A 24,281-nucleotide genomic window follows, 5' to 3' on the forward strand; every position below is an offset into this window, starting at 1 on the left:
GGTGGAGCGCCCGCCGCACCGCGCCGCGCGACAGCACCTGCAGCGCGGGCGGCGACTGCTCCTCTGCGATAATAACGTAATAAATAACATTATGATTCATGTCATAATCAACAAAGTAAAGTGTTCGTCAACAAGAAAGTACCGTTCATATCAATAAGGCCACCCTTGCACAAATTTGTTGGTTGATATGCTTAGTTTTAGTTTACCTTTTTTTAAAATAAATAAACAAACAAGTATACCTAGCGTAAGAGTTCTAGGAGCGTCTGTGCCGGTGTCTGCGGGCGGCAGCTGCAGCGGTGCGAAGGAGACGTTGAGCAGACTGCGCGAGGTCCACTCGCGGACGCCGACTCGGCGCACTTGCACCAGCGTGTCATTCAGCGGCATCACCAGGACGCCCCCGATCTTGGCACAAATCTCTCATTCACCTCCCGCCAAAACCAAGCGTTACACGGAAATGGAAAAATAAAATTTATTATTACTTCTCAGTTTGAATATGATTCAGAAAGATGAAATAATAATATCACATCATTTATTCAAAAATATAAAAAAAACTTGATGATAACAAAATGAAACTATTATGTTTTTGCTGATTGCTGATCAGATACACAGAAAAACAAACTTGTGATTTCAAAATCAAGATCCAGACTAGATTTCAAACTAATGTCTGTAATCTGCACCTAAAGAATTATTTCATTCAAAATAAAAAGTTACAACATAATATATAGTAGTAGATAACAAAAACAGTACCCTTATGAGCTGCTTAAAATACGTAGCGTACTCGTCGGGACAGGCGGCGCCGCAGTAGACGCGATCGTAGGCAGCCAGCAGCGGCGCCAGGCACAGACCATTGCCTGCTCAACAAATGCCCTATGCTTACACAGCTCTATTTTATTAAAAGAATTGAAAACTCACCATTAACATCCATGTAGTTACCATGTTGCTACTCACCAAGAAAAAATTTAGGTTCACAGAAGTCAAAATCATCAATAGCAGGCGAATTTTCAATGAATTTTCTTTGCATTGTGTTTGCATAATCCACAACATTGGGATATATTTCAATCCCGTGGCTGATGCCTCCGGAGCCAAGAATCAGCCCCACCATGGTGCTCAAGTACCCAGTACCGGAGCCAATGTTCAGGAACGATAGCCCCGGTTTTACTTCCAGTCCCTCCATAACTTCACTGTTGGAGTAACATGGTCAATAAATAAAAGTATGCAAATACTTTGCCATGTTAATGTTGTTCCTAAACATGTGGACAAAGACATAAAAATTAATCAGTTATTATAACAAAGGTGGACAATTTAAAAACAAAAAGCAGGGAAAAGAGCTTTCATTCCTAAACACATCCTTTTTATAAGTTGAAAGTCGCATTTCTTAAGGTTAAATGACGAGATGTCTTCGCACTAAAAGGGTAAAAAGGAGCTTTAAGGGTGTATAGACAGTGACTTCTTCCTAAACGGAAAAAGCGGAACCTTTTCTTTTTTCTATAAAATATATACTCCGAACGGTGATGGGGAGAACACTTACCTGTATATACAGGGCGAAGACAAATGTAAATGTCCATTTCGCCAGGCAATATCTTTGTAAGCCCGCTCTCTATCACCAGGGACCATATATTCTCTTCTATCGAGAGCTCTGAACACACGTTCCACTTCTTCAGTACGGATATAACTACCTTCCATCAGATTGTCCACCAACTCATTGTTATTACGTCCTGAGCTCACTGCACCACCCATTTTGCTATTTTATCACTACAATTTTACTCGTAAATACCTAGTCTTCAGCTGATGGGAAACGTGACGTCACAGTTGTTTTTCCACATATTACAAAGCTCATTCTGTTTAAAACCTTTTTAAACAGAATGTAACAAGTTATACGATTTATCAGAAATTACTTGCAAGGTTAATGTCTTTCTATGAACTTTTAATAAGATTTAATAATGAAAGGGAAAAGCTAAACCATTTACAAGAATAGATTGAACCAAACAGACAGATTGTTTTCTACCACAGATGAAAGTAAACTAGAGATTACCATAGATAAACAAAAGTCAAAATAATAACCTTAGGGTAAAGAGTAAATTAATTCGTACAGATTGCATCAAACGTATTTTTGAGCAACGAAAAACGAAATGATAGAGCTTTCAGAAAAGATTGATATTGGCCAAGCCGTCTTTATCATCATCATCCATTGCTGGACATCAGACTTCCCAGACCCTAATACCCTACAATCTCACAGAATGTCGAAATGCTTGCAATGTCGGGGATGTATGTAATATTGATATATTATATTTCAAGGCAAAAATTATGTCAATTTATTCAATATAGGCAAAGACATTTAAATAAAGCGAGGAATTTTGCAACGTGGCTAAATATGTGAATGCAATGATTCGGCACTATTCTATAATCTACGGTAAAATTGACAGATAGTCGTCAAGTCGTCAATAAAAAAATACGTGAAAGGGGATGTGATCCAGTTGTTTTTTGAGTTAATCCAACAACTAGTTTAGTTTGATCTATAGTTAAATTTTTGTAGTGAATTCTAGTGATTACAGTGATTGTTACAGAGACAGGACAGAAGTTTAAAGTGCGTTTACACAATATAACTCTAATACGGGGATATCTTAAATTGTGGGTTGTTAGCGGTGGACAAAATAATTGTGTGACGCAATAAGCAGTTCAAATTTTTGAAATGGCTGAGACCAGTGAAGCACAGCCCAGTGCATCGGCGCCAGGTGGAGACGGCAGCGAGGAGGACAAGCGGGATGAGCGAATGTTGGAGTGCAACATCTGCCTTGATACAGCTCGGGATGCAGTGGTCAGCATGTGCGGACACTTATTTTGGTACGAAGCTCAATAATACGAGTATCTCTTAAGATAATCAATAACAAAAGATCCAAATTAACGACAGGACAAACATTATTTAGTTTTCCTTTACACATGTTCATTCAAAAACATACACATATTTATTTATTTTGTCATAAAAACATGGGCCTTTTATGACATTCTGACCTAATTATAAAACAACTTTGTTATGAAAATAAATTTTGATAAGTAATAGCTTTTTCCTTCATTTTATCAAAAGATATTGCTGCTTTCTTATAATTTCCAGACTGCTCTTGTGTTTTCCTCTATTTAAATAGCCAAAGATGAATTGTATATTTCTAAGTTTTTTTTGCTGCATAAATCCATACTATCAAACAATAGATAACTTTATTGAAAATCTTAAGTATTACGGCAAGTAAAGAATAAAGACATTATCTGCATTTACCCTTTTTATATCTTTATTCATTGCCAATATTGTTATAAGAGCAGTGAAATGCACATCAATATGCTAATATTAGGCAAAGTTTATAATTACATCCTTGGTATCTATAATAAGGTGTAGATAATGTATGATTGCAGTTGGCCCTGCCTGCACCAGTGGCTGGAGACACGGCCAAGCCGCCAGGTGTGCCCCGTGTGCAAGGCTGCCATAAGTCGGGACAAAGTCATACCACTCTATGGTCGGGGGAACACTAAGCAGGAGGACCCCAGAAATAAGGTCAGTAACATGTTGATGTAAAAAATAGAGTTTATCTCTCATAGAATATTGTAATAGATGGAACTCTTAATTGTAGTCAACATTTTATTATTTCTAACAAGAGATAGTTAATTTCACTCATTGCATTTTTTTTTATAACTGCGGGACTTTAAAATGTTAGTAATTGGCTGTTAAATGATTGTTATCTCCATAATAATAAATATTTTGTGTCTTTGATTCCTTCCTCCCTACCAAGTTTTGTTACGAAGCAAATATCTTGAGTATTTCCTTATGTGCCAATTTCAGTCCACTAATTATTTGATAATAATAGTACAGACCTCGAAACCTAGGTCACCTGTTATATCAATAACAAGTGACAAGTACAGAGTTAAGTATATAATAATACATAATGTAAACACGACACGACGAAAAACGCGTGTTTATCCACACGTTTCAAGGACGTTATATGTTAAACCTTTGATGTTGAACGTAAAAAGTCTTATATTGATGTTCTGTTATCTCCAAGTGGTCAGCTGACAATGATTATTAATGAAGACAATAAAGTTGGTAACAGTTTGGATCATTGACCTGTATTAATGGACAGGCTATAAAAAGTGCTATTCTGTGCCTATTAAAAATTGGTTGGTTGTGAGAATTGGAACGAATTGAGATTATATTATGATAAAAAAAATCATTAAAATACTTATGCTGTCATTTCCAAGCAAGTATCTATCTATTTATACAGATCAGTTGTTTAGATAAAACAAGAAAAACATTACATAGAATAGACTAATAGTTTTGTTTACATTGAGAGTCATTTCGTCTTTTGGGAAGTTTCTTATTTCTTAAATGATTATCGTTTTTTATTAATTTGTATTTTGTGTTGTGTATTTATCAGTCAGCTACATTACCAGGGTGTCAGGGACGTATAACATGTTTGCCCCGTAGCGACCTCAGCGGTACGATGATCTCTCGCCTTTTGCTAATAAACTAAAGTATTACCATATTCTATTGTCTCTTTGTCTTGCTAGGTGTAATGACATTGTTTATAGACACTTTGATTGTTTACTTTGTTTATGTATTAATGATAAATACTAATGTTAAAAATCTAAATATAGTGTTAAAACCAAAGATGAATGACCATTGATTATGCAAATGATTCATCAATTCAAACATGCATTGAACCTCAACAATATTTTGTTAAAAAAATTCTACCATGGATAAGGTTTGCTAACTAGAGTGTTGATGGTGACCTTGATATTTTATCTTAAGTTATATTTATCATGAACTGTGTTATCTTATACAAGAGATATGATGTGAACTGAACATCAGGGGTTAGATCTGACAAGTTGTACAACTTTAGGCTTTATTTACTTTTCATGTGTAACCAAAGGCATTGGTTACAGTTTCAGCAGGCATATTTATTACACTGTAACAAGCAAAATATCTGCACAAAAAGACATATTTGTCTGTTACAGTAGCTCTAATATAATTTTCTAGTATGTAACTAATGATGTGTGCATTGTGTAGGTGCCCCCGCGGCCTGCGGGTCAGCGCTCGGAGCCCGAGAACACGGGCGGCTTCCCAGGCTTCGGGTTCGGCGAGGGCTTTCACATGTCTTTCGGCATCGGCGCTTTCCCATTCGGCGTCTTCACCTCCACTTTCAACTTTGGCGACCCGCGGCCCAGCGCAGGTTTGTACCAATATTCTTCATCGCTAAAGTACTTTTTAGTATAAATTGCTTCATAGCATTCACTTTAACGAGCCTTGGCTTCCGACAATACGAATCTACGCCATCCGTCCCGCGCTACCTCGACCCAGTCGACGTACTTGACTAAGTGCTGTTAAATAATAATTTATTCTTTCTAGATATACATTTTTATTCTTTGCAGGGTTTTATTATTATAGATGTTACTGGTTAAATATTAATAATATGTAAATGACTTGATGTAAAGTTCATTCAAATGGTTTTATGTGTGCGCCGTGTGGAGCGCGGCTTCGGCCGAGCTGCGGGAACCGGTACTGAATTTATACCGTTACAACGTCTCGTAAACATGTTAAACAAAAATATGCTCTTTTTTGGCAATAAAATATCCGCAAATCGCAAAAATATTCAAATTTTAAGACGCCGTAGTCCACGAATTCGTTACGGTGTGCGGTATTAAGTCTGGATTAAATTCTATATTAAATCCTAATTAAATGATATTTTTAAGAAAAAAAGAAACAGATATTAAACCTATATATTGCACATAAGTATGTAGATATTTTAGCGTACGATATACTTTCACGCTACGACCTCGCTCTGTTTCGAACAAACGATATGTAGTGCTCTAATCGTGATTATTCTGAATAGAGTTTTTGTGGTATTTGTATCACTTACAATGCTACACCTAATTACTTAGAACATAAGATTAACTTGAAAATTATATCTAAACATATTTTTAAAACAACCGCGCAACGGCATTCGAGTTGGTTCAACTCTACACACATACTGTCAGCCATGTTGGCTTTACGTTGTATTGTATTTGTTGCAGCGCCGCGCGGCACCGCGCAGTACGACGAGGAGCAGTTCCTGTCTAAGATCTTCCTGTGGGTGGCCATCCTCTTCGTGCTGTGGCTGATATTTGCATGACCCGCCAGCGACCTCGTCCTCTCCCCCGCCCCCACCCTCGCCACCCTGTACCGCACTCACCGCCCGCACGAGAGGCCTTACCATCTAGTATGACTGGCTTCATTTCTTTTAACACCGCGGTTTAATACGTTCGTTTAACGGTTGAAGAATACGAATTGCATTTTATGGTAATATTTGTTACAGACAAGCCGTGCCTCTACACATTTAATATAAATGTTAAAACATAGTAAAGATAGATTTTTTTAAATCATAAAATATAAGCAAAATTAAGACCACTGCCACACTACGATTTGGCGAGAATTGTTTTACAGTTTCGCCTTGTCATGATGTGTTTCAAATATTGTATGTTGTAAAAAATTTATTATTCATACATTAATGAAATTAATATAACAACTGTATCATGAAATATGAACTCACAGACATTCATATTTCATTACTTAACAAGAAACTGATTTAAATTTTTTCAAAATGACATTTCAACTTGAATCACTAGAAAAAGTCTGCCATGTAAATACTTCAAGTATTTGATTCTATTTCATTTTCAAACATCTAACAAATACTTGTCTTTGAAATTGTTTCGAGGCTATCTCTGTCTACTCTTAATGGGTTTGATAGTTGTGGACTTGAATTTTGTATATTTATGTATTTAAATCGAAATTTAAGTAAATGTGTTGTGCTGAAGTAGGCACATTTTCACTCTAGTGTTAATGATTATTTCATGTTTAAAAGGGTATTCTTTAAATCTTATATCTTCCTTCTCTGTATAGGGAAAATGTATTTTTCCATGTTTTGTTGTTTCCATGTTTTTAATAGTTTCTTAGGGCTTATCTAATATGGTCTCATATTTTCTGTACTAATTCACAACTTTGAAGACATTATCTTTTTACTATTAAGTAAATAGTTAACACTTCCATCGCCACTAATTCTACTCGAAAGTTTGCTGTAGTTGGAAAATCGTATAGCATTGAACATACGAGTTTTTATTTTATATAGAACCTGGGTTTTATTTCAAATCATGTGGCTGCAAAGTTATGCTTATTAGTTAAAGAAACGTAAATTTTCTATTAGTTTTAGTTTGGTTCTAATGTAGGAGTGTATGATACAATAGTTGAGGATGTTTGTGATATAGATTTGAGGTTATGTTGCGCGCCGACGCCGCGACAACCAATTATCAAGCAAAAAGACCATTTTTTATTTTTAATTCGGTAGATAGAGTTTTATGTTAATATGCTTATGTAATCTATGTGTATATATTTAAATGATATCGATGTTTTAATGTAAATTATTTAAAATAAACAATTGTACTGCAATTTGTATTTATTTTTGTAAAACTCAAAGTTATAATGAAACATCAGTTTTTTTTTCTTTATTTATATTCACTGTGGAGAAACAAAGGGAATAATTATCTTAGTTTTAAACAGTAATAATAGATGTTTACGAAACAATTATCTTGAATGTTTTTGTAGTTTGAAAACTTTCATTCCAATATTTTAAACTGTTACTTTTGCTAGTAAAATAATAAACTAGGGTAAAAAATGTTCAGTATTAATTCTTAAATTACATACTCTGGCTTCACATTTCGCCACATTGGTCCAATTCATCATTAACAGCTGTGATGAAAAGTGGGTTCATAAAATGTTAATATCTCCCTACCTTACGACGACAACGAGGAGATTTCGGGTTACATAAGCCACGGCGAGTGTCACTCGAGTCCGTAGAGTTTGAGCGTGCGGTCCATGCTGGTGGAGGCGAGGTAGTGCGCGTGGCGGCCGAAGCGCACGCCGGTGGCGGAGGCGGTGTGGTCGTTGAACACCTTCAGCTCCTGCCACTGGCGGCAGAGGTAGACGCGCACGTCGCTGCCCGCGATGGCCAGGTAGGTGCCGCTCTGGTCGAAGCACAGCTCCTTGATCACGTACCCCTCCTCCAGCTGGATCGTCTTGAAGTTCTTCAGCTTGCGCAGATCCCAAAGCTTGACGCATGCGTCCTCCGCCGCCGTCGCAAGGTAGTAACCGTTCTCCGAGAACGATATCGAAGTGACGGGTCCCACGTGGCCGGGGAAGTTGGCCACGTTGCTCTGCTCCTTCAGGTCCCAAATCTTGACCTGCGAGTTCTCGGTACCCGTGCCGAAGATGAGGCCGTCGGGATGGAACTGCGCGGTGGTGAGGCTGACGCCGGAGGAGTCGCTAACCTTGGTGAGCAGGGCGCCGGTGCGGATGTCGGAGAACGCCCAGTGCTGGTCCGTGGAGGTGGACAGCACGTAGTCGCCGGTCGGGTGCAGCGACAGCCCCGTCACCGGGCCCTCGTGCGACCGCAGGATTACAGATGTTTGTGATCTGAAAACGAAACAATAATTGAACAATGTCACACTCAAGTATATTAAAATGGCAAAGCTCCGAAAATATCTCGGTCAGTGTATACATACGTGGGCACGTTCCAGACGCGTATGGTGTGGTCGGGGGAGGCGGTGATGACGGTGTCCTCGTCGGGGTGGTAGATGACGCGCGTCACCTTCTTGGTGTGCCCCTTCAGGATGGCGACGACCTGCTCCGTGTCCTTGTTGAAGACGGTCGCGTTGCGGTCGTTGCCGCCCGTCAGCAGCCGACTCTGGTCCGAGGGGTTGATGTCCAGGGCCAGGATACCCGGCACACTCGCAGAGTGCAGACCCTAAGGGAAGCCAAATTCGATTACAATTTGGATAAGTAATAGCTACTATTGGAGAGATTTGAATGTTGTGTACTGACCGGATGGGAAGCGAGTGTGAGGAAGGAGCGTATCTGATCGGGGGGCAGCAGTCCCTCGGGCACGGTGCGGCCGCGGCGCTTGCGCTCCTGCGTGAGCGCGGTGGCGCGTTCCTGTAGCCGCGAGACCACCTCGCCCGACATGCCCACCGCCGCCGCGCCGCCGCCGCCCGCCGCCGCCGCTTCCGGCTGCGACACACGCAATATTAGCACCCTTACAAAACCAAATTTAATAATAAACACTCTTTATTTTTCGCTTATTCTTCTTTCTTCCCTCAATTCCATAAATACTACTGTGAATCTAGACATTCAAAATTGGAAACTTTTATCGAAAATATATCAATACGAATGTAAGTTACCGCATGGGTGGGCTGCGGCGCGACAACAGCCACTTGCGGCTTGAGCGTGGCGAGGGCCTCGCGCGCCGCCGTCACCTCCTTGGTGAGGCGTGCGATGACTCGGCACGCCGCATCGTGCTGGTATAGTGCATGGCTCAGCTCCTGGAATAAACAAGTCAATTAATGATAATAACATAATGAGTATCAAAAACTATATTTTTTAGAAAGCTTACCTGTCTAGCAGTCTGCAGCTGCTGGCGCTGTGTGAATGTGTGCAACATCAGGGCATCCCACTCATCCTGCATGCTCTTCAGTGTGGCCGGGATAGATGTGGCACTTGGGGGCTTCGGCTTTACTATTGGCGGTGCTGTAAGCATTTGTTTATGTTTCATTATCTTAGGTATTAAATATGTAGAAACTGCAACTCTTACATTGGGAAAAGGTAACATAACTTTTAGTAAAAAAATAAATGTTTTTACAACTTAATAATGACTTATGTACAATAATGCTCAGTTCACACTTGTACTGTAGTCAGACAGTTGGGATGGCCAGTCATAGATTGTATGCACTCACTGGTGTTCATTAGAGTGCACAATGTGCCATTAGATTGACAGTCCAGTTATAGAGCACTACTGACCAACTGCCCTGGCCAAGGAAGAACCGTACATAAAAACGTGTGCTCAAGAATTATTAAAATAAATACTACTTTTATCCCATATATTGTAGCACATTAGGTAATGGAACATATAAAAAATGTTTTACGTCTCCTACAAAACTTACTTTTAATTTCAATAAGATCCTCCACTTTTAACTCTTTCCCGCTAATTGGATCCACGCCATTTTCAATTATATATTTTTCTATAATACGTCTCTCGAACACTGCTCCCGACGACGGAGAAACAACTGGGACTTCTGGCACTTCATTTGATACTATAATTGGGTAAAATTAGGTTAGAATTTTCTTTGAATACAACGCAATAATTCTTTACACCCTTATAACCTGGACTCGTCTTAGAGATTGTAAAAACTAGTTATACATTTTAAATCTGAAAACTAAAGGTTTTTTTTTTAAATGAAAACAAGCTAAAGTACAAACGTTTAAGGACCCGGCATGATTTTACCACTATTTGTTTACGAACTTTAATCCTGTTTCACGGAGATATTTGTAACTTACTTGCACAACATAGGGCCATATTAAATCCAGCTTAAAGAAAATTTTATCACTAGAATTGCTTAACATTCAATTAACAAAATACAAATCACTAAACTTGTAAATTCTATTAATCAAATAGAGTTTGTTGAATGACGGATGTTGTAATTTGATGCTCTGTGGTCGACGCGACAACCACAGAGAACATAAGATTATAAATCTCAGCGCAGAGTATATAAATGCTTGATTTCATAACAGTTCCGTCAAGCATTTTGCTAACCCTTTTGTTATTTTGATATCCAATATTAACATTAATAAACAAATCGAAGTCTGACGATTTAGACACTCCGGAACATACAATATGCAGTGTAGTTTACTCTATAATGGAAAAATCGTATGGAGTCAGTTATTTTCAGTTGATTTTGTAAAACCGTACTTACGGCCGATTACTGAAACGAATCTTAAAGATGTCACTTCGCAAAAGCCTTACAATGTCTGTCTCAATTTTAGCATGTCCTGACCTTATCATTTAAGACGCTGTTACGTATTTAAATTTTAAATATCCTTTTAGTATTCCACCGTTTGATAGGTTTCGTTGTATTTGGATGGGTTAAAAATTAATTTACCAACTATTTTAATGTTTTTATTAAATTATTGAACAACGGATTAGAATAGATAGTGCCTGTGAAATGGCACTCTCCTTACAGCTAAACACGTGTAAAAACTTAAGCTATATTACTCGTAAATTTGTACATGGCCACTGCAAAAATAGTGTCACCTATACAAACATTTTTTTTATTTACAAAACTCTTAATGAAATACGCAACAATACGAGCTCACAATTTCAAGTTTGATTTATTGTTCATAAATAAAAACATATTTAATAAGCTAAAGATAACTTTTATAAATGAGTTAATATAACGTTTAATACGAAACAAATGTCGTTCCAATGTTCGGCCGTCAAACTGCTCAAATGTTTTACCACCTTGGATGAAAACTTGTGCTATATTTACTACATTTCTACAATCTATTAATATTTTGTTTTATCGGATTTTCTAAAAGACATAATTAAAAATATTAACTAAAACTATACAAATAACTTAATATTAATTTCATGAAATAAATAAAAATTGGCAACATAAAGAAATACTATTCTCAATAAGAGAAAAATCCTTTATTCACAACTCCTTGGAAGTTTCATCTTTACGAAATTATTTACAAACAGTTTATTATGTAACATCTAAGACCTCCCAATTCAATTGGCCTAATCAACATAATGAACTAAATTGCACTTTTTCATAATTATTTACATTAAGAAAACTCAATATATTTACAAAAACAAAGTACATATTTATTTCACCTTCTTTGGTTTGGCTAAACAAGAACATTACTAATATTAACTTAACCTCACCAAATGTATGGGTTTGAATGTATGAAACAAATACATCATAATCCAATTCCATACATTGATGATGCCTACATAAACTATTGTGTGTTTAAGTAACCAACATTTACGGATATTTTTTCTAGTGTTTTCTACAAATTCACATAGAAATTAATATTTATAAAATTAATTAAGAAAACATGCAAGGTGAACATACAATAGTTTACATAGAGGCCATTAACATCTGAATGTCTATAAATTAAGTCAAAATATTAAATTGTTCTTTAAAATAAGGTATGTGATACACATGATATACTTGTGACATGTATATTTAAAAAAAAATGTTTGATCACAACCTCGGTATTTGTTTATCAATTATTTTTGTGCTAATTTTGATCATAGAACTATGCAAATAAATTCAACTTAAATTAGTAATATTGTCAACAAATTGACTTTTTAATCGTAAATATATCATAATATCAATGAAATATATAATCCATTCTAACACAATTCAACTATTTTATACCATAATTTAAAACATTCAATATTATTTTAATATAAGCACAGAAGCAGTCTTCAAGCAGTCGTTTTAACTCATTTTACATTTAATTTACTACATTTACTAGAATATGGGCGGAAATACACATGCCTGTAAAATGGATGGATGGTAGCCGGCATTCCAGCTTCCTTCATTTACATGTCACAAAAATAAATATGCATGCAAGTATGCCACTTACTGGCATGTGGATTACTGTCCATCTCTTGTCAATTTACATTTCAAAATACTTTGTTGAGATGGTAACACAGGATATGTATCTTTCCATACAACACTTATACTAATTTTATCCATTTGAAATTATTTCAATAAGTTAATAGTTTAAAAAGTAAAATGAGCAAGGAATACATTTTAAAATGTCAAATAACCACCTGAAGAAATTCACATCACTAAAGTTTGTCAATTTTAACATAAATAGTGTTACTGTTCAAACATTGACTGAACACTTGCACAGTTTCTAAATAGTTCATTAAAATAATGGCGAATTTTAACACTTCACTACAGCATTTTCACAAAATTTAATTGTCAAAATTGTGTTCCAAAAATAATCCTCACTTGTCACAAAAAAACTGTTTAGACATCACTTTGATAAACACATCCCGGAACAGGATAACACTTAAAGAAACAAAACCGTTATTCTTTACTGTAATTGTCAAATAAATTTTCTAGTTAGTAAATAAAACTGTCCGTAATATCGGGAGTTTAAACTTATTCGTGGCATAAAAGCCGTGTTGTACGAACATTATAAAGTGTCAACACTTCGGTGGGTGAACAGTCAACACCAGTCCATATTAGTGTTGCGCCACACTGGTCTGTAGTGTTTACAGAAAGACAGTGATGGCGTGGCAGGCGACGGAGGGTCAGGTGAGCGAGTCCCGCAGCTGGCGCACGGCGGAGTACACCTTGACGGCGGGGCCGAGGCGCAGGCGCAGGCACGCCACCAGCTCCTCGCACGACGCCATCAGCAGCTCGGCGCCCGACAGCCGCGCGCCCGCCGCCGCCGCGCCCGCGCCGCGCCCCGCCACGCGCCCCACCAGCGCCTCCACCTCGCTCTGCCCACACAACACAACACTCTTATACATATCTCTAAAAATTGTGATAAATAACTTTTTCAGTATTTTCGAATATAATATAAAGGTGCAGTCACCGAAAGAAGTAGACGTGAGTAATAGCCGTAAAATAATTAGTTGTAAAATGTCTCACGAAGGTTTAAATAATGTAATTTTCGAATATATTTTAGTACATCAGGAAACAACATTAACAATTATTATAAATTTATTTAGTTCAAATAAAAAATAGTGTAGACGATAGATAGGTTACTATTCAAAAAAATAAAATTATAGATTTCAAAATGGGTGTACTGACTTGAGACCAGGACACGGGGTCGTGTGAGAGCGCGAGCTCCGAGATGTGTGCGGCGAGCAGCGCGCGCGGCCACGCCCCGCCCTCCGCGCGCGCGCCGCCCCGCTCGCTGCCCCCGCCCCCGCCCCGCCACCGCTTGCCGCCGCACCCCGCGCTCACTGACGAATCCTCGTCGGAACACTGATGAACATATTCATTTAAACCCACACATTTTTAAATCTAATACAATACTAAAAACGACAAAATGTTTTTCGTTTATGTCGATTTCGTTTATGTGATACTTACATGCTCATTTTTCATAACATCAACGCGTTTGTGCTTCGGCGGTCGACCGCGAGGTAACCTATGTAAAAGAAATAAAAAACGTCAGAAGAAAGTCATTTAGATGCACATTTGACACATGGAAATAATTATATTTTCATAAGTAATTTAAGTTTCAACGTACTTTTCTTTGGGCGCGTCGCTGGTGGGCGTGCTGTTGCGTACTTGCACCTTGTTGGACTTGTTAGCTCTGAAATGGACAACAGGAAATGAAGTAGATTAATAAAGTGTGAATATGCATAGTGAGGGAAGCTGTGTGTGTGTGTGCGTACCGTGGTGCGAGCCTGTCGGGCGGGTCGAGCGGCGCGCGCGTGCGGTAGGGGCAGGCGGCGGCGGCGGCGTGCTGCTTGTGCGCGCCGCCCCGCGCAGACCCCAGCCCGCGGCACCCGCCCACGCCGCACGGCCCGCTCACGCTGCGCTCCTCCTCCGCTGAGGACACAATCATACTAATATTATAAATGCTAAAGTTTGCACGCATATTTGTTACAGCGTTCTATAATATCGGCACAGATATAAAACATAGTGTAAAAGTATACATAGGCAACTCACTAAGATTTTTTTAATTCTGCCGCGACAAAAACACGAAGAAAACTTAGTTAACATGATAATGGTTGGTACACTTCAGTATACAGTCATCTTATTGGGGGACTGAGAAAAAATATCGAGTTTTTTCTGTTTTGATTTTGATATTTTTACTCAATAAGTACTTAAGCAGTTATTGTCGATATATTGTATTCCATGTCGTAATGTAAATGTGGAGCTATACTGACTGAGGGGCGGCTCGAGGGGGTGGCCGGTCTTGAGGCACCAGCCGACGGGGTGCATGTCGGGCGAGTCGTCGCTGAGCCAGCAGGAGAGCGTGTCGGGCCAGCCGTCGAAGGTGACGCGCACTTGGTGACCCTTCACCTCGCTGATGCTCGCCACGCGGATCAGGAACGGCACCTTACACACATCACAACACTTATCACCCTAGTTCCCATTCAACATCAATTAAAACGCAACCTGTCCACACTAACACATAATACAAGTGACTATAAATGTCGCTTATTGAAAACCCTTACGATACAATCGTTATGGCGGGGATGATTGTTTCTTTTTTAATTAAAAACAAAAACGAAATACATCGACTCATGAACAATAATATATCTGAAGAAATCGCTTTTAATACAGTTATAATGCAGATATCGATCATTGCATACAGTGAGACATTATACTAAAGTATTAAGTTAAGTTCCCTGCGCTTGTAGCAATAAAATACACACGTTTCAGTTTGGATGCTGACTCAATGTGGGGCACTCGACACTCGTGTGAAATATTAAATAATTCGTTTATCAATGTTGAACTTAAAAAATGGCATAAATTTAATTTATTCTATATTTATATTATAAAGACGAAAGATTTGTATTTTTGGATTTTTGTACGTATTGAAATAACTCAAAAACTACTGGGCTGATTTTAAAAATTCTTTGACCGTTAGAAAGGTAATTTATTTCTGAGTAACATATGCTATATTTTTTAATACGCGCACGAAGTCACAAGCAACTGCTAGAAATTTATAAGTTCAAACACTGCAAATTATTCTAACTTTTGTTGTTATAAATATTGGGTAGTCAGTTAACAACAGCGGCCTATGTTCCTAGTATGAAGAAAGGTTCTGGATTAAATTCATGTTGCACATTAGATGCTTACCCTGGGGTCGACCACCTCGAGCTTCATGGCGGGCTTGAAGCCCTGCGGGGGTCGGGGGCGGAAGGCTCGCGGGGGCGCGGCCACGGCGCCCGTCTCCGCCAGGTATGTCTCCCAGCTGAATGTAACTGTCTCCTTGTAGTCTAAGGAAAATTAATTTTGATATTCAAGTAGTTCGTGGGGTGTATGCCGTAGAATTGTTCATATTATACTATATCTGTACTTAGAAATCAAATATGTAGTAATCAAAGAAACATCATAAAGAAAATCGGTAGTATAGATCTATGTGACTAAACTTAAATTCCGAATATAAAATGGAAAATCTTTTTAAAACAACATTGACGTTTATTTTTTAATTTTGTAATATTATAATTTAGCAATGAGTTAAAAGTAAACTGAAATATGTCGTTATGTTAAGAAGTACCTAATCAAATACAGAGGGCTTATCACAAACATTCGTGAGAACGTTTGTGACGGCCCTATCGGGCGTAAAGTACACCAGAATATCTCATACAAATGTCTATGATGTTACGAATACGTTAGCGCAAATGTCACAAAATTCGTAATAGACCCTACGTTTTAATGAAGTATAATTGATTACATTGTCGTATTGATAAATTATGTTTTCGGTTTTATTTTTATATCAAAGTGGTTTAAACGACATTTAGTTTATGTTTAAACGTACATTTGTTATAACAATATTTTAGTAATTTAAAAAACAAAATTATAGAGAGCAAAGTAGTTTTTAATATTTGGTAAATATTAATAAGACCAACGCTTAATTAAATTATGACAAATGCTATCTGCAATTGTTGTACAGTTAGTGCCGCTGCTATTCGCGAATGTATTAAAATAAAACAGTCCGTTTAATCCAAATAAAAATCTGGATGATCTAGATTTGTAGGCGACCTTTAGCAATGTGAATTCGAGTTAAAAATATGAAGTAAAAAAAAATCTACAGCTAAAAAACGTACCATATGTTTGATTTTGTAACAAAAATTTATAAAATTGCCTCGGGGAAAATTAAAACTTCTCCAAATTAATCGAAATCAAAAAAAATCAAAAAAGGTTTCATCCATGTGTGTCCAAGTATATGAGATTTCAAATGTGAATAAACGCCATCCAAACACATCGGTACAATAGCGAATGCGACCACAAAAACAAAAATATTAATATCTACAAAAACACGTCCAATTAACATTGACATACAAAAATTACTGTATATACGATAATAAACTCACTTATAACACTTTAAATGTATTAAATGATTTTGTAGCGTAAGATAAATGTTCTGTTAAAGTTGTATATAATCGGTATAAAGTTGCACATAATGAATATCAAGTAACAATGTGGTGTGGGGGCGCACGCCGACGACGCGACGGGCGGCGAGACGACGACGGACTGCCGTGTCGCGAGCCGCGACGTAAACAAATGTATATTGAGCGATACCAAATAAATCGAATACGAGGTGTATTTTTCTTTTTATTGACTTCGCGATTCTCAACTCGTTTAATCTTACAACAATCAATTAATATTGTCTGTATTCTGCTAAATGAAATCGATCAGAAATACATACATTTTTTTGTTCTTTAATTTTATATTTCTCCTTAGATTTCTAATTGTGACAGAGTGTAATATGTCTTTTTTTTCTTCTCTTCTGCTAAGTGTTTTGTTTTAGGGTTCATGGAAAACCGATGCTTAAGTTCACACCGCAGCAAGTGTCGAATGAATTCCTTTTCGTTTCTGAATATGAGAGTTTCTTTATTTCTTTCAATTGATATTAATAGACGCTCTTCTAGCTCGCGACTTATAGGACTAAGCAGAGATGGCTCGTTTAGTGTTTTATTATGAAAAAATTAAAAAAAATTGGTACCTTTTTAAAAAAAATGAATACTTTAACTTGCATATTTACAAGTAAAGAATAAATTAACAATTAACCTTTAATAAATATGATTATGTATTTATTTCCTTTTGTTTCGAGAACAATCCAAGGCTATACAAGGTTTCTGTTAATTCAATATGTTAATCAAAAAAACTTTATAGACAATTTGGATGGAGTATCCCACGATGTGTGTTTGAAATGACTAACCAAATCACGGGGTTGAATTTTTGTGTCGATTGAAATAATTAAAAAATACTAGGCCGATTTTTTAAATTCTTTGCGTACTAAATGACGTATTTGATCAGTTATGTATTCAAAAAAACATTACATCAATAATTATAAAATTCTAGTGGTAATTGTTAAAAAAAGACCTGACAGACAACAAAACCTGTAGTAATACGACATGTTGATACATTTTTGTACAATAAATAAGCAGTGAGCAATGGTATTGAGCAGTGGGCAACCACTAAGGGAAATTGAGGGCGTCGCTGTACTGATAACAGACGCATTCCTGTTTGTACGCAAACAAACTTGTGTATCAGTGCGCTGTAGGGTGACCAAGTAACAGTATACATTCCCGTTATAAATCAATCACAAAAGAAATTGACATAGATATTTTTTACGTATTAAAATCATTACTTTATGTGTTAAAGGTGGGTTTGAGTTACGTCTAAACTAGACTGTATGTAGATACAAGCCAAATTACGGTGATTGCAACTGAATTTATTCAAAATACCAATTTTAATGTTGGAATTCCTACAAAATCGATTAATTATATCCACCCTACCACGCACTGTATCAAGGTAAAAAGTTAACCTGCTAGTTTATTTAATGTCCGACACGTAATCCTTTACGAAACCGAAGGGCGTCGGGCAAATAATTTTGTTGTCCACTTGACCCCGTTGTGCACGAGACACGATATTTTTTATCCAAAAGAGAAAACGCCAATGGCCTTCTGAAGTTAATCAATATACACAACTTAAAAACTTGATTTTTTTTTTGACTTTCAAGAAAAAACAATTACATCATATCAAAGAGCCAGGAAATCTTAATTCGGAGACTTTTTAAACCAAAAGTGATTAACAAACCAAAAATAAACAAACGCGCAGTTCGCTTAAAAATAACATAAATCTGTGCTTGTTGATATCCTACATAACAATAAAGTGGGTACGCATTAACATATTAGTATAGATTTATGTTTGCACTAACCATTGGGCGGCGTGAGGTTGTAGCCGTGGTCCTCGGCCCAGCCCACGGGGTGTATGTGCGGCGAGGTGGGGTCGGCCCAGTAGTCGTATCCGTGGTCCCAGCTGTCGAAGCTGACCAGCAGCCGGTGGTCCAGCATGTCGGCCACGCTCGCCACGCACACCATCTCGTTGTGCACGTCTTCTGCCTCCAGCTTCATGCCGATACGGAAACCGTTAGGCTTCACCATCTAATGACAAATGTTACATATTGCACACTGAATCTTGTTAATATTATAAATACGAAAGTTTAGATGTATGGATGGATATTTGTTAGAGTTTGTAGCCTAAACGGCATAACGGACTTAGATGAAATTTGATACTGATGTAGAGGATATTCTGGAAGAACACATAGGCTACTCACTTTCGTTTTTTTAATTCCATGCGGACGGAGTCACGGGAAAAAGCTAGTAATTTGTGGTCTTAAATGTTCTATACACAAATACATGAACAGTGCTATTGGTATAATAAATTTAATTTTATCTAGAGATGTAATAAAATATAAATGTTATTGTAAAGTTACATAAATAAATAGTGATAGTGGCTTTTATTGTAACAAGTATCAACTGTAGCTATGTTTGGAAATAAATATACAAATTTATCTTTAGCTCTCAGACACATGTTTTCTACAAACAAATGGTCAAAAGCACAACTTACCGTACTAGTAAGATGTGGAAACAGATGCTTTGGTGCACCAACAGCCTTCAGTTTCTTCAGGTATAAGGGCCAAAAGAAGGAGGAGGGTGTGTAGCCAGCAGGTGGGTTTAGAACTCGACCATTCTTTTCGCACCAGCCCGGGGGAAATATGTTTATTGAGTCTGCATTCACCCAGAAGTCATACACGTCAGGAAACTCGTCGAAATGTAGTCGCATCCTGTATCCTTGAACTTCAGCCACCGACACCACACAGAACAGCGACGGATGCTGAGGGTCTATCGCCTCCAACCGCATCCCCACTTTGAAACCATTCCGGTTGTATGGAAATGGGTCTTTGAATAACTTGACGGGCGCAGCTTTCGCCTTACAAATATCTAAATATGTCATCCATGAGAAGCCATTTTTACCGCACATCCAAGGATATTTCTCATCTTCGAAGTCTTCAGTCATTTGAAGCAATGGAACTTCCGATATTTGGATATCGTTGGGCATTGAATCGTATGGAGAAACTTTATCTTTACCGTCTTGTATCAAATCTGAATCTGCTTGTTTCCTCATTAGCAATTTCTTTATTTTATTCCTCTTTTTTGCATTATCAAGTCTTTCCTTCTCCCTCTTCTTCTGGGTAATCTTCCGCATCTCTTCTTGGCAGGTCAGACTGCAAAACTTTGGTGTGATGAACTCCGCCGCCATGCCGTGACACCCGCACACTTCGCAACGGTACATATCCTCTGGAGAGGTGGACTTCTTCTCCTTGCCAGTACTTGCGCTGTTCTGCTTTATTGGCGAATTATACTTCGCTCCATTAGCTTCTTTACCATTATTGTTGCTAGATATCAAATCAATTAGTCCAAACTCATTAGTTTGAAACTGCAGGCCGCTGCCCTGCAAGTGTGCAACACCATTATTCCATATCAAACCTGGAGGATCTTCCTCGGAAGTGGGCTCACTACTATCTAGCCCTTTCCTTGAATTATCTTCGTCTAAGCTTTCATACGTAATGTTAACGCTTACCTCGGGGATCAGTTTTATTTTATTTTTATCATCTTCAGGGTCTGAATCTTCAGTGATTATTTTGATATCTAGTTCTTTTTCAAGCTTCTCGTCGCAGAACAATGAAGGCACACGGTGGTCGTCATTGTTTTCCGAATCTTGTACTTCCGACTTTTCTATTACTTGAGTAAATGTCTCCCTACTCAGTTTCTTTGTAAAATTCTCATTACAGAGAGATATGCGTCTTTTCATGCTTGCATTGGAAACTTTTCTGTCACTATTATCAGAGTAGGAGCGTCGAAGGATAGCGGGAGCCGCTACCGCTGGTGACCCGACATCTCTATCAATAATATTTTTATTTAATAAGCTCTTACTTTTCTCTGGTATTGCTAGAGTAAAAGATTTTTCATGTGTTTGTCCACCTTCATCTTCTATAGATACAGTATAAATATCATCGTTCATGGAGGCATTTGTTTCAGGTATGGACAGAGTATATTCACCTTGCTCCCCGGTAGGCTCAGCTCGGGAGCCCTGTATTGATATGGCACATGATTTATCTTGTGTACTTTGAGAAATAGCAATGTCTTTACCATTTACCAAATTGGAAAAAGGCATAAGTGGCATATCAGTATCCAAAGGGACAGTATCTCTCATAACAGTAATGTTTCCCTGAGGATCATTTTGTATCTGGCCATTAGCTATTTGTAAATTAATAATAGGACCTTTAGAAGCCATGGTGGCAGGCAACGTGACTGGTAAAATAAATTTTGTATTGTTTATTTTGGGCATATTCATTGGAGTTAAGAAAAGTTTTTGATTATTTGAAGTAGGAGCTGGTTGATTGCTCGATATTAGAATGGATTGATTTTCAGATGCATTTTTGGCATTTTTCTTGACAGGTCCCAAATATGCAATAGCCTGTTTGCCTTGTGTTACAGGAGCTATGCTAACTGGGACCATCATTTTATCATTTGATTTTGGTTTGATAACAATTGGTTGTGAAGCATTCGCTGGTGCCAGTATTGATGGCTTTGGTTTGGGCATTTGAGATATTGTGGGTTTGTTGACATTTGATATCAAATGAATGTTTGAATTATTAGCAACCTGTAACAAAGACAAATAATTAAGAAACCATTAAAAATAACTTTGTAAAGTTACATTGTCACTTTTCATTGATTTTAAATAATAATGCCCAATCTTAGACAAGGAAAAATTAAATTTGTTCATATCATATGACTTAGAAATTATTAAAATTAATTATATTATATCACTTTTGTTATGTTACCACATGAGTTTAGGAAAAAGAACATTGTTTTTCCTGTAACAAATGAGGAGAAACTGCAGTTGCAGTACTTGCAATAATTAAATATGCCAATATAGGGCAATTATTAAAATTAAGGAAAGAGCTACACACCGGTCTCCTTACTATAATCTGTGGTGGGTTCCCGCTGGTGCTGGCTTGGCTTATCACTTCTGTATTAGTGACAGGTTTCAATCCAGTGGGTGTCTGTATGTACACAACATGTGGCACACTTCTCGGCCCACCTCGGAGCTGCACTGTTCCGGAATTAGCAGTATTTGGCAATGACAATTGTATTGAACTGTGTGATGTATTTGGTATTTGGACCATACCAGAATTTGACACAACTTGACCTACTGATGTTTGATTATTCATTTTGACTTGAACTGTCGAGTCAGGAAGATAAGGCTGAGTCGAACTTGACACACTCATGTCAGAATTTACATCAATATTATGTGGTCTTGTGTTTGAACCCATGTGAACATGAAATATAGAACTGTGTGCGTTTTGTAACAGTGGCATAGGAGGCAATGCTTGTCCACCTATTTGAATATTTTGACTGACTGGTGGTAACTGCAGTGGCACATTTATTGTTTCTCCTGCTGGTAACTGGACTGGAACATTAGTTGTACCGGAAACTTGTAGTGGGAGACTGACAGGTGTTATTTGTAATGGCATAGAGTTTGTAGCTGCTGAGAGCTGAACAGGAACATTTATGTTAGAAGTAGATCCTGGTATTTGCACTGGCACATGTACAGTAGACAACTGAAGGGGATAAGGAGAATTATTTGCATGAATCTTTACAGGAGCTATTGAATGAGTTACTAAATTATGAGTGATCGGCATCGAGCTCTGTGGCGCCTGCATCGAAGACACGATCATACTGCTCGAGATTGGCGCCTGAAAAATAAATCAACGTTAGTAATGGCGCAACATATTATAATTGAAGTCAAATAAAACTAAACTCACGCGCAATGTGTTCAACAGTACATTCTGCGAACTGTTTTGTGAAAAAACACCACTAACGTTTGTGTTAGATGTCTTTAATAATCTTTTTTTTAATATATCTGTTTTCGGATCGTCAAAGTTTTGAAGTGCACTAGTCTGCTGCCTATCCATTTCTCGACCTCCAAAACATTAATGAATTCATTACAGAAGTTTAAATTATCTTTTGCAAAACATTATTGACCACCTGTAAAGTATTTAAAATATTAAATGTTGTGAACAAAAAAATACCAACGCAAAACTCACTATAAATATTATTAATACGCAACGATAAAGTTTTTAACGTCGAATTAAAAACAATCTTAGCCAAATTATAATACATTTGTATTCAATTGCATTAACCAAAATTAGAACATTTTTCTTTCGCGACTATCGCACTCTATCAATTGTGCAGCTACTTTTGCAGGACCACAACCTTTTAAAAAGAAAAGTTCTCGAAACACTAAAGCGATTCTTTGTTACTTACATTTAGTATTATGAAGTTGAAGTATAATTTTCTTGGTATTATTCTAAGTATTGCAATCCCATTTTCGTCTTCAAAACCATTAAAGAAAAATAAATTCTGCTCAGCAAAGCGACGAATTTTACCTGCCTACACAACTGGTAATAATTCTGACAACATAGCCAAATTAATACAGCATTCGTTAGGTTGGCACTTTCGAAATTTTCAACCAATGAAATACGAGCATCTCTATGACGGTGCTTTCGCGCCCGATTATTCAGCTAAAAAAATGAAAGATGAGCGTTTCTTAATTATCATAACCATACATTTCATATCACATTATTCAAGTATTCTTTAAGATAAAAGCATTCTAAAATTGTACGTTAAGCTGCATTTTCTAAAGTTTCATATTTGAATATGATTAAAAAGAAATAATTTAAATAAATTAGCAGATAGTCACATTGTTGCTATGTAAAATGTAACAAAAGTAAGTTAACTCTATATGATTCATTACGTAATAATTTTGGAACTTGAAATACAGTGATATAGAGAGGATTGTAAAATAAAACATTCAGTTTTGTTTGTGATCAGATATGCAATTTATATTTGTTTGAAAAACAGGAAATACTGAAACGGAAATAAAATACAGATACCTATAAAGTCTACAAGTTTACAAATTCGGAGTTCACGTTCCCGCTACGAGTTTCCGTTTATAGTTTCCCGTTTGGATACATTTACAAAAGTTAAACTCCAAAAAAAGGTTTATGTGTTAACATTATGTCTAATTGATATTCATACGTTTATTTACTGAATAAAATTGCGAATTTCTTTGTTTATTCTGCTTATTTTAAAAACAACTTGATGGCATCGAAAGTTATTAAAAAATTTGGCAGGTGACTTTTATGATAATCGTGTACGTAAAATGTATTAAATTATTATTAATACAAATAACTGTTTTGTTTAGTTAAGGCCTGTAGTTAGCCACGTATCTATAGCTAATAAATTAAAATTAACACCAAAAAAAATACTAAACGTCAAACGTACATGACGTAAATGTCAATTTAAAGGATA

At 37.1% G+C, this 24,281-nt stretch overlaps 4 protein-coding genes across 6 annotated transcripts; 1 reads left to right on the plus strand and 3 right to left on the minus strand.

Moving 5' to 3' along the window:
• Window positions 1–4: 4 nt before the first annotated feature.
• LOC106103638 (protein-L-isoaspartate O-methyltransferase domain-containing protein 1-like) lies at window positions 5–1,998 on the minus strand (the record flags this gene model as incomplete). The annotated part of the gene is made up of 5 exons (XM_013283441.1): window positions 1,529–1,998; window positions 949–1,181; window positions 748–851; window positions 240–402; window positions 5–63 (listed from the first exon to the last, which is right to left on the minus strand). Coding segments are annotated over exons 1-5 (768 nt in total), but the record flags the coding sequence as incomplete, so codon positions are not given.
• A 413-nt stretch (window positions 1,999–2,411) lies between these two features.
• LOC106104624 (E3 ubiquitin-protein ligase RNF185-like) lies at window positions 2,412–7,421 on the plus strand. The gene is made up of 4 exons (XM_013284724.1): window positions 2,412–2,841; window positions 3,403–3,541; window positions 5,051–5,213; window positions 6,055–7,421. The coding sequence occupies exons 1-4, from the start codon at window positions 2,690–2,692 to the stop codon at window positions 6,150–6,152; spliced, it is 552 nt and encodes a 183-aa protein (XP_013140178.1). The 5' UTR covers window positions 2,412–2,689; the 3' UTR covers window positions 6,153–7,421.
• Window positions 7,422–7,681: 260 nt separating this feature from the next.
• Window positions 7,682–10,567, minus strand: LOC106103831 (pre-mRNA-processing factor 19). Its single transcript, XM_013283728.1, has 7 exons — window positions 10,403–10,567; window positions 10,009–10,158; window positions 9,462–9,595; window positions 9,250–9,390; window positions 8,894–9,079; window positions 8,575–8,816; window positions 7,682–8,485 (listed from the first exon to the last, which is right to left on the minus strand). The coding sequence occupies exons 1-7, from the start codon at window positions 10,419–10,421 to the stop codon at window positions 7,855–7,857; spliced, it is 1,503 nt and encodes a 500-aa protein (XP_013139182.1). The 5' UTR covers window positions 10,422–10,567; the 3' UTR covers window positions 7,682–7,854.
• Window positions 10,568–11,008: 441 nt separating this feature from the next.
• On the minus strand, window positions 11,009–23,454 carry LOC106104841 (lethal(3)malignant brain tumor-like protein 3). 3 transcript variants are annotated; one of them, XM_013285028.1, is made up of 12 exons: window positions 23,235–23,454; window positions 22,733–22,955; window positions 21,890–22,663; window positions 19,471–21,567; window positions 18,779–19,004; window positions 15,691–15,830; window positions 14,772–14,943; window positions 14,274–14,430; window positions 14,126–14,191; window positions 13,966–14,023; window positions 13,684–13,860; window positions 11,009–13,370 (listed from the first exon to the last, which is right to left on the minus strand). In XM_013285028.1, exons 2-12 carry the CDS (start codon window positions 22,880–22,882, stop codon window positions 13,179–13,181), a joined length of 4,209 nt encoding a protein of 1,402 aa, XP_013140482.1. In that variant the 5' UTR covers window positions 22,883–22,955; window positions 23,235–23,454; the 3' UTR covers window positions 11,009–13,178. The 3 variants fall into 3 exon arrangements, with proteins under 3 accessions (XP_013140482.1, XP_013140474.1, XP_013140491.1); XM_013285020.1 differs by having other exon boundaries at window positions 21,878–22,663; window positions 23,235–23,451; XM_013285037.1 differs by lacking the exon at window positions 22,733–22,955 and having other exon boundaries at window positions 21,878–22,663; window positions 23,235–23,451.
• Between the last annotated feature and the right edge of the window lie 827 nt (window positions 23,455–24,281).

This window comes from Papilio polytes, unplaced genomic scaffold, assembly GCF_000836215.1.
Source record: "Papilio polytes unplaced genomic scaffold, Ppol_1.0 DF824270.1, whole genome shotgun sequence".
NCBI lineage: Eukaryota > Metazoa > Arthropoda > Insecta > Lepidoptera > Papilionidae > Papilio > Papilio polytes.